At 45.4% G+C, this 9448-nt stretch overlaps 1 protein-coding gene across 1 annotated transcript in view; it reads left to right on the top strand.

Moving 5' to 3' along the window:
* The first annotated feature begins 801 nt into the window (after positions 1-801).
* UXS1 (UDP-glucuronate decarboxylase 1) overlaps positions 802-9448 on the top strand; it is a 53544-nt gene continuing 44897 nt past the window's right edge. Inside the window, exon 1 of the mRNA XM_084844488.1 lies at positions 802-1081. Coding sequence (XP_084700614.1) covers positions 982-1081 — 100 coding nt within the window. The 5' untranslated portion in view covers positions 802-981. The remainder of the gene's footprint in view (positions 1082-9448) is intronic.

The raw sequence follows: 9448 nt of genomic DNA, 5'->3' as shown, positions 1-9448 counted from the left end.
ATGTACATTTCCAGAAGGTAGCCGTGTTAGTCTACTGCAGCAAAAACAAGTACAGGTCCTGTGGTACCTTAAAGACTAACACATTTATTCTGGCATATGTCTTCATGGACTATCGCTCACTTCATCAAATGCATGGAGTATGAAGGAGAGTTTCAGGTTTATATACAGTACATATGATAGTGAAGAATTGTAAACAGCGCGTCGGCTATTGGGCGGTACAGAAATGAAATAAATAAACAAATAAAACAGTGAGGTCGGCAAGAAATTGAGAAAGCGCAGAGTTTCTGCATTTCATTTCACGCCAATACCGTGATTGTCACGGCCAGTACTTCCCGCCACAAGACTCTGCTGTTTGCACCGGGACAGAATGTCCCCATTCAGGCGCAACCCATTGGGTGAGGCCGTTTGCAAAACGGAGCGGGATGCAAAGCTCTTCTCAGCAGGGATGATGCCAGCTCGTCATGTTGCTTTGAATATCTGCGGCCTCCTCGCGCGGGTATTTGGCTTTGGATCTCTGCGACGCAACACCGCGGCCGTCGCTGAGCGTGCGGGGGCGGCGGGCGCAAAAGGATCTGCCCCTCCGGCTGCCCACGCGGGCTCCTCCAGCGATCGCGGGCTCCTCGACGACTCCCTCGCCCCCACACGCTCCGGCGCGCCGCTGCGGCGCAGGCGCAGTGGGCGCGCGTGACCTCACCCCCCCCCCCGCCACCTTCGCGTCAGCCGCTCTCCTTCCGCCGCCGCCGCCTCCGCCTCAGCTCGCGTTGCCGGCCGAACCCGGGGGAGCGTCGCGTGCGCGCCTGCGCGGCGTCGCGGCCAGGAACTGGCTCGGCCGCGGCTCCTGCTGCTGCCGTTAGTGGCGCGGCGGGCTGCGGAGGCGGGCGAGGTCGGTGGCGTCCCTGGGGTCCCGGGTCTGCAGCAGATGCTCCGCGGTGGTCGCGCCCGGCTCCCCTCCCGGCTGCTCCTCCCGTGCCCCCGCTGGGGATGCTGAAGAAGGGGACGCTGCAGCGCGTGCTGTCCGCCATCAACAGGAGGAGGAGGATGAAGCTGCTCATGGGGCTCGCCCTGGTCGCCTATGTCGCCTGTAAGGGCGGGGCGGGGCGGGGGGCCTCATTCATTCACGTCCTTCGTGCTGTTTGGAAAACCGGAGCGTCCTCCTCCCCCCCTCAGAAGAGTGGGGTGATGCACGCTCTCCTTTCTGGACTCCCCGTTTTGTTTTTCTGCAAATGCAGCATCGGGGGTGTTGCGCCAGACGCGGGGAGGGAGGGAGGGAGGACGGGCAACGACGTCCGAAGAGACGGGTGGAGGCCGGGTCGAAGATGTGGCAGAGCAATTCCGGGAGCTTGCAAAGGGGTTGGGGGGGGGGGCGGTGTCAGGACAGGGTTGATTAATTTCTCGTGAAGTTCGCAAACTCCACCACAAACGAGGCCTTAAAAAGAAAAGAAAAAGTGCGGGAGGGAGCCATCTCTACGCCATCCCTTGATGGTTTTTCCCGGTAAGACTACAGAAGAATCGAAAAATATCCAACCCCTAAGGGCACAATCCTGTGCATGTCTAGTCAGAAAAAAGCCCTACAGTTCCTAGCATTTCCCAGCCAGGATGACTGGCTGGGGAATGCTGGGAGTTGTGGGACTTTTTTGCAGGCTAAACTACCATAGGATTGCGCTCTAAATGTGCCACCAGGTTAGGCCTTGACGGCGGATTTGAACGATGTCACCATAATATGCCTTGAGATTCAGTAGTCCAGGTTTTGTTTTGGGTGCGAGTGAGAGAACTTCTCCATGCCGTTTATCAGACAAAAGGTGTGTCATGTGTTTACATCTAGTATTTATAACTAAATGTGCTCGGTGGTACCTTTTTTCTTTCGTTTGTTCAAAGAAAAGAACTAGTATAATTGGGATCTTCCTGCTGATTCTCTAAAGTGATGGTCTGTTCACATGACCAGTCTCCCTGTGTCCTGGTTTTGTTTTGTTGTCATCTGAATTACACTGTAGTAAATAGTTTGTCCGAATTGACCTGAGCTGTAATGGCCATTCGCCACGCCAAGCAGGATTTGGCTGAGGCCTGCTAGAAAGTACCAATTTCTGGTATTTTCAAAAACGTGCTGGAAACAGTGCAAAGGAGACTCATTGTGGGCTTTTCCATGACTGATGGTATACACACACATCGTCAGAATAGATCCTGATGTTTTAAACCATAGCAAACAATTTGGCCTCAGTGGTAGTGAATTACATGTTGTGCTTGGCAACGGGTTATCAAATTCTCTCTTGGCAATGTGCACGGTAGGGTATGTGCTCAATTGGGGTTGAGAAGGGTTTGGCCTACATCCCTTATCATCCCTCACCATTGGCTATGCTAGCTAGGGCTGATGGGAGCTGTAGGCCAAAGTATCTGGAGGGCCACCCCTGCCTTAAACCTACCCAAAGAGTATCTTGTTTGGGGCAGTGAGCAGTGTGTCACCACCTCAACGCAGTACAGACAGTGTCCCATTCCTTGTGTTAATTATCAGGTATATATGCTGCAACCCTTTGTTTACAATCTGTATGATACAAGAGTGCAAGGGAGGTCATTGCCAGTTGAACGGACCTGGCAACATCTTGAATGCTGTTTTCTTGCCTTGGGGACTTTGTTATATGGGTGATTCCTAATACAGAACTTCAGTCTGATGGGTTTGCATTTGTGGAGGGCTCTTGTTTTTATACCTATGTGATATATTGGTGGAACATTCTAGACCTGGGTGGGCAGAAAGTAGATCTCCAAATGTTTTTTACTTCAATTACCAGCATTCCTGACCATCAGCCATGCTGGCAGGGGCTTCTGGGAGTTGAAATCATAAACATCTGGAGATTTACCTTCTGCCCACCCCTGTAATCTAGACAACTATAAAGTAGCTTAGCACATGCACCTTGCTTGACAACATTTTACCAGTGTTGGGGTTTTGTAGAGTCAGGGTCAATACACTTCAGGATTATGGGAGATGGATTTGGGAGATCCACGTGCAAGTCTCTTGCGCTTTGCCCGCCTTCCTATAGTTCGTATTGTGTGGTTAAGTTATTCTGTTGACAATACATTTCCCAAAATTGTCAACACTTTTGGTTGTTCACCTGACTTCCCATACTGAGGCTGCAATCCTATACTTACTTACTTGGGAGTAAGTAAGTATAGGATTAAGTAAGTAGCTTTTGGAAAAGTAAGTAAGTACTTACTTTAAAAGTAAGTAGCTTTTGGAAAGCAATTTAGCAATTCCAATTTAGTAGCTTTTGGAAAGAATTTAGTGAGTACATATTATGTCCTTTGCCTATTTAACAAAACTAGTTAACAAAACATGTTATGTTTGCACCACCTTTTTCAGGTTACTATCGTAGAGACCATGATATCTACATTTTTGTCATCCTTGGCTATATCAGACTTTTCCAACTTCTGCAGTATTTTTGTGTTTGAGCCAGCCGCTCGCTGTGTCTTGTTGCATTGATAAAGAATGAGCTGAGAATTGCCACAGAGGTTACTTGGTGGTTTACAGTATTTTTCCACTCCCCTTGCATGTGTTAGCTTGAACAGTGACAAGGAGGAGCTACTGTCAAGATAAACAGTGGGATTATTAAGGGCACACTCTTCCTTGCACAATGCAATACCCTCTGGGTTTCCTTATTAGGGCTCTTGTAGTCATGTGAGGTGGTAATGTGACGATAGTCCCTAGGGCATGAATTTTTTGTCCTAACCAGCAAAGTATGCTTGTGTTCTGAAACACTCTGTAGAGCTCTCAGCAATCAAATAGTTCTACTTGAAGATGTTGAAACCTTGGAGGGCAAGAAATCCCAGAGGTAACCGACTCTTGCCCTACTTTCCATAGAGTCATAGCTGATGAAAGAGGGCATTTGAGTGTGATTACTGAAAATGTGCTACGTTTCAGCCTTTTAACTGAAGGTATGATAGTCTGCATACAATCAGGAGACAGCCATGCTGTTGGTATACTTTTAGAAACTGCACAACCTCCAAAGAGTAATTTAAAAAACAAACTAAATCAAATGCTTCTCAAACTGTTACATATAAACATGTCACTAACTGTCTCACAAAAAATAACCAGTAGGTGCCTAAGACATTAATGGTACTGTATTCCCTACAGCAGGGGTGGGCAGCAAGCAGATCTATAGATGTTTTGGACTTTATTATTTATTTATTTATTTATTATTGCATTTATATCCTGCCTTTTTCCCTCTTGCAAGGAACCCAAGGCGGCTTACATTATCCTCCTCCTCTCCATTGTATCCTCACAACAACAACCCTGTGAGGTAGGTTGGGCTGAGAGTCTGTGACTGGCCCAAAGTCACCCCAGTGAGCTTCCATGGCCAAGTGGGGACTAGAACCCGGATCTCCCGGCTCCTAGTCCGTCACGCTCACCACTATACTACACTGGCTCTCAGCACTCCTGACCATTGATCATGCTTGCAGGGGCTTCTCTCCAAATGTTGGATTACAGTGCCCATCACCACTGACAGCTCACCGTGGGTTAATTTACCTGCAGGGGTTGTTGTGTCGTGCTAGGCACCCATGGGTGCCATTTTTGCATGGTTCCCTTGAGTGCCCAGCTTGCCATGGCTTATGTGTTGTGAAGCCAGGCAGCAGGGGTTGTTTAAGGGTTAGACAACCCTCAGATACCCCTAAAACAAGCCATGGATTATTTTAGGGCTGTCTAACCCTCAAACAAACCCTGCTGCCTGATTTCGCATGACACAACAACCCATGGTAAGTTGGGTGCCCATGGGCGCCATGGAAAAAATGGTGCCTAGCACGATGCAACAGGCCTCACAGGTAAATTAAGCCACAGTGGGATGTCGTGTCATGTGAACCAGGTCATTGTGTGTGTTCCTAGCTAGTTGCCCTATGCAACATATTTTGTATGTTTCGGTTTTTGCAACTCTCTTTGGTTATTTTATATTACTTTTTGTTGTTATGGTTCTGCAATATACAAATGAGTTATGGGTCTGCTGTATCTGTGATTGTGGGATGGAGCCCGTTTCAATGACTGGTCAGTTCCTGAGAGATGGAGTTGGTGGGGTTTTTTTTAACATTCTTTATATAGAAATAAGATAATCTTTAATATCCTCCACTTCTGAAAGATGATATTTTTGGTTGTTACTGATTTTCCCCAACACACTGTTGCAGCCAGATACTGCTAAAGTGCAATCACTTTTAAGGGCTGAGAAGATCGATCCACTTCTGCAGGTGGATGTGCTGGCTATCTGCCTAATGCTGTCTTGCAAAATGATTAAGTTTGCAATCCTACGCATGCTTAAGCAGAAAGAGGTCCTACAACTCCCAGCATCTCTGGGTGGAGAATGCTGGGAGTTGTAGGAGTTATTTCTATCCAGACATGCCTAGGATTGCACCATAGGTGTTTAGTGGCCATGGCCTCTCTGCATTTTTCCATCCCCCTTTCTTTGAAGCATTACCATTAGTAGAGGAGTTCTAATGTTTTCTATTTGGAATATGGTAAAATACTAACACTGACATAATAAACAAATCATCTAGATACCATTCTTACTAAGCAAGGACATTCGACTCCGAGAAACACATACTTTATTTTGAATGCTATTTTATCTGTGCAGACAATTTTTAAATAATACTAAGAGGAAGTTATTGCTGAAATGTTGGAGTTGTTTGGATTTTACTGGCACAATTTGTTGATAACTGGAGCTCAAAAGCTGTTTTGAGCCGGACTTGATCTTGCAATTCACAGCAGCTGCATCTTTTTTTAAATCTCTCCTAAAGTGAGATAGGGCTAACCTTGAGACATTGCCTTGTCTACTTCACTTGTAAAGCCATGAATCATTTGAAATTACATTAATCATTTGGAATCACAGTGATGTGTGACATGGATAGCAGCAGCTTTGGCTAAAGCTCCTGCTAGAGTCTTCGGTGCGTAGCCCTGGATCCCACGCTGGCTTTTCTGTGTGGAGGGGAAGAGGGGAATACGTCTGGTGAGTAGTGAGCTGTTTTTCAACAACTGATTGTTGGAAACCTAGACTTGTAGGTACTGAGAATGTATAATTGGCTCTGATCAACAGTGAGAATTACTTAATCTACCTTTAGCAACCAGGATAAGAGAGAAACAATCTGTAAGCAGAGTGATTAGTCTTGGATAAAGTGGACTTCCTTTTTTAAAAAGAAATACTGTAGGCCATTTTGTTCATTTATTTGTTAAATGGATGATGAACAACTAATTTACTCTTTAAGACAACGGTTCTAATTGGAATTTGGCTGGTGGATAGAGATGAGATATGTCCCAAAGCCTTGCATGGGACTTGGGTAAGTTTGTTCCCACATCAAAGACAGGAAAGGGCAGATGGGATATTAATCTGGACACAGAGTCTGGGAAGTGGGTATATGATCCCCTACCTGAGCTTGTCATTGGTGTGCAGCTGTTGGATGAGGACTTCAGAATTTTTGTTCAGGATTCAGTACTTGACTGGTCAACCCACCATGTCAGGGTGACTGTTTTATATTAAGTGTTATTTGGTTGGTCAAACAAAAGAGTGAGGGCAGGCTTTTGGTTCAAACCTCTCTACCAACCTGCTTCTGGTTTGTGTAGACCTGCATAGTCCCTTTGGCGCCATTTCTAGATTGGTGGATGCTTGTGTGTGTGTGTGTGTGTGTGTGTGAGGGGGGCTGTTATTAACCCTTCCAGGGATGCAAGGGAGCACTTGGATACACCACCTGAGCATGACTAAACCTGCCCTTCTGTTGATGCAGAACCTCCTCTTGAGGAGGTTTTGCCTGCATGTTTATCCTATAATACGTAATATAAGCCACTGAAAATTGACCCTATTCCTACCCTCAAGGCCTTCACTTATTCCTGGGTTCTGCTTCTTTGTATCTTGATAGAAGCCTTCTCCAGCCTGATGCCCTCCATCACTCCCAGCTAGCATGGCCAATTGTCAGGAATGATGGGAGTTGTAGTCCAAAGCATCTGGAGGGCATCAAATTGGGGAAGGCTGCAAATTCAAGAATTAACTGTTAATGTGTGTGTGTGTGTGTGTTTTTAATGATTTGCTATTTTAAATGGTCTTTATTGCCCAATCTATATTGTCTGGAAGAGGATCTTAATGGTCTCTGTAAACCATTTCGCATAACTCTCAGTTTTCTTGAAGTGACTGATTCCTTTCTCTGACTTCTGACAAGGGTTGTAGCTAGTCTTAGATCTTGCTCAGTTTGTCATGCAGCTGTTTCAGAAAATAAGACTGCTTAAGCACGGAGCACAATTCCTTTTCCTTAAGAAATTTCCAATTTGATTGTGAGAACTCCCTATGATGTGCATGTTAGAGGGCTTGGAGAGAGCAGTAATGGTATAAATCACCTTTTACTGGTGATTTATACCACCAAGGCAATTTCTGTACCAGAGCCAGCCAGGCTGGAAGCCAGGTTGAAATGAGTCCAGATCTGGGGCATAGTCAAGAGGAGGCAAAACCAAATCCTTGCAATGACAGTTACAAAATGCCTGTGAAGTGCAAGATAAAAAAAATCCTTTTGTCTCTCTTTCTGCCACTCCTTTTTGTCTCCCTCTTTCTGCCACCTCCTTTTTTTACTGGGTGAAACTGTCCTTTGAAAGCTTATAATGATGGCTGGATGGAGAAAATATGAGAGAAGCTATTCTAGAGTTCCTATAACAGCCTCTCCCTCCCAGTGTGTACTCCTTCATGGACTATTTCCAGACTACTGCTCCTTATATTAGAATGTCTACTTGTAGCAATGGCAGGCAGCCGTGAGACTCCCATAAAATGCAACGTAGAGGAATAAATGTTAAAGCTAATGATAGCCAGTGTGCTGATGAAACCACACTCCAAACCTCTGGATGATATTTTCCAGTGGTTTCATGTAGACATGAAACAGTATGGCAGAGAGAATGGAACCTGGTGGCACTCCGTAGCTCAGATGCTTTGGGTAGGTTAGAACTCATCCTGTACCACTTTCTGAAACCTGCTATCTTCATGGCGTTGGGGCCACCAACCCTTTCTCCCCACCCCCAGTGTCTCAAGAGAAGCAATTTACAAAGAGCCCATGGTCAGTGGCATATTGCTGAGAGGTCCAGGAGAATCAACAGGACCACATGCTCCTGGCAAAAGTAACTCACCAGAACCTTGTAGTAACAGTTACAAAATGCTTATGGAAGTGCAAGATATTGGAACTGGCTTTAAAGCAAATGATTGTTTTGTTGTAGCTTGGAAGGCTTGGAGCAAAAATCCAAACTTGATCTTGACATTCACAACAGGTATATCATTTTTGTGACTGCTATTCTCTCCTAAAGATAGGTGTACCTTGACTTAGGCTGGCATGGTAAAATGCTTAAAATTGTAAGATTAACTCTATGATTTTGTAACTAAATTGAGACAGGAACAATTGGCCTATTGTCCACTGTAGTTAATGGTAAAATGCAACTAATGGATTCACAAGCAGGCTTTTAGATGTCCTGTTAAAGTGGCTTTGAAGTTCCTTGATGTTGATAAAGAATTGCCTTTTGTTTATGGAACCTGACAGGGTCTGGTGACTAAATATCAGCTTGATCAAAGTAATGCTGCCACTGCATGCATTTGAGCTTTTGTGTCCAGTCAAACAATGCACGTTCGTTTTGCCAGAATGTAGATGCTGGAATTAGAACAAGGCAATTCAGAAAGTAAAACACACACACAGTGCTTTCGCCTCCTCCCCCATAGTTGATACAGTGACTGGGTTCACCCGTCATGCTAAGCCACGTGGGTTGTTATCGTGGGTTGCCACAGAGTGGCTTAGTGTAACATCCAAATCCAAAGCGGTTTTCCCATTATGCATAGTTCTGTTCAAACAAGCCATCCTGAGAACCCATGGCTTGTAGTAGGATTGCTTAGGGTAGCTTGTTCTTAGGGTAGCTTATTCTGATGTCCGAACCTGGCAGGGCAATTTTTCTGTTGGTTGTTGAGAGCCTGGCGAGAGTGGTGAAAACCACTGCTGCTCCTTGTGATCTCACTGCTACCGCCACCACCATTCTCCCTCATCCCCTCTCAGCTTCAGGATGGATTTTTAATTTTTTCCCCCATAGGGAACTTGAAGAAAGGACATCAGAAAGTGTTCCAGATGTGTTGGCAAGATGTCTTTTTTCTGGTCCTGTGCAAGTGCGCAGGAATGAATGTTTTCAGTACTACTGTTCTGAACCCAGGAATTTATTACTACTGTTAAACCATTGGGAGTCACAAACCCTTGCTGATCTACCCCAAATCACCCAGAGATCTACCAGTAGACCCCAGTCAACCTTCTGCCCTACTACCTTCTGCAGTATGTGAAACAAAAATTACTTATTTTGCATGTTTTCATGTCTTTCCAATTACCACCCATTACTCATTCCCTGTTCATCACCTGTCTCTTCTTTTCAAACCACTAAATTACTGCCTTGTTAATTAGCTGAAGTCTAATTGACATCAAG

The sequence above is a fragment of the Heloderma suspectum genome, chromosome 3 (assembly GCF_057233095.1).
Source record: "Heloderma suspectum isolate Gila_16-S chromosome 3, 16-S_ref, whole genome shotgun sequence".
In the NCBI taxonomy this organism is placed as follows: domain Eukaryota; kingdom Metazoa; phylum Chordata; class Lepidosauria; order Squamata; family Helodermatidae; genus Heloderma; species Heloderma suspectum.
This window is presented reverse-complemented; position numbering and strand designations above follow the sequence as displayed.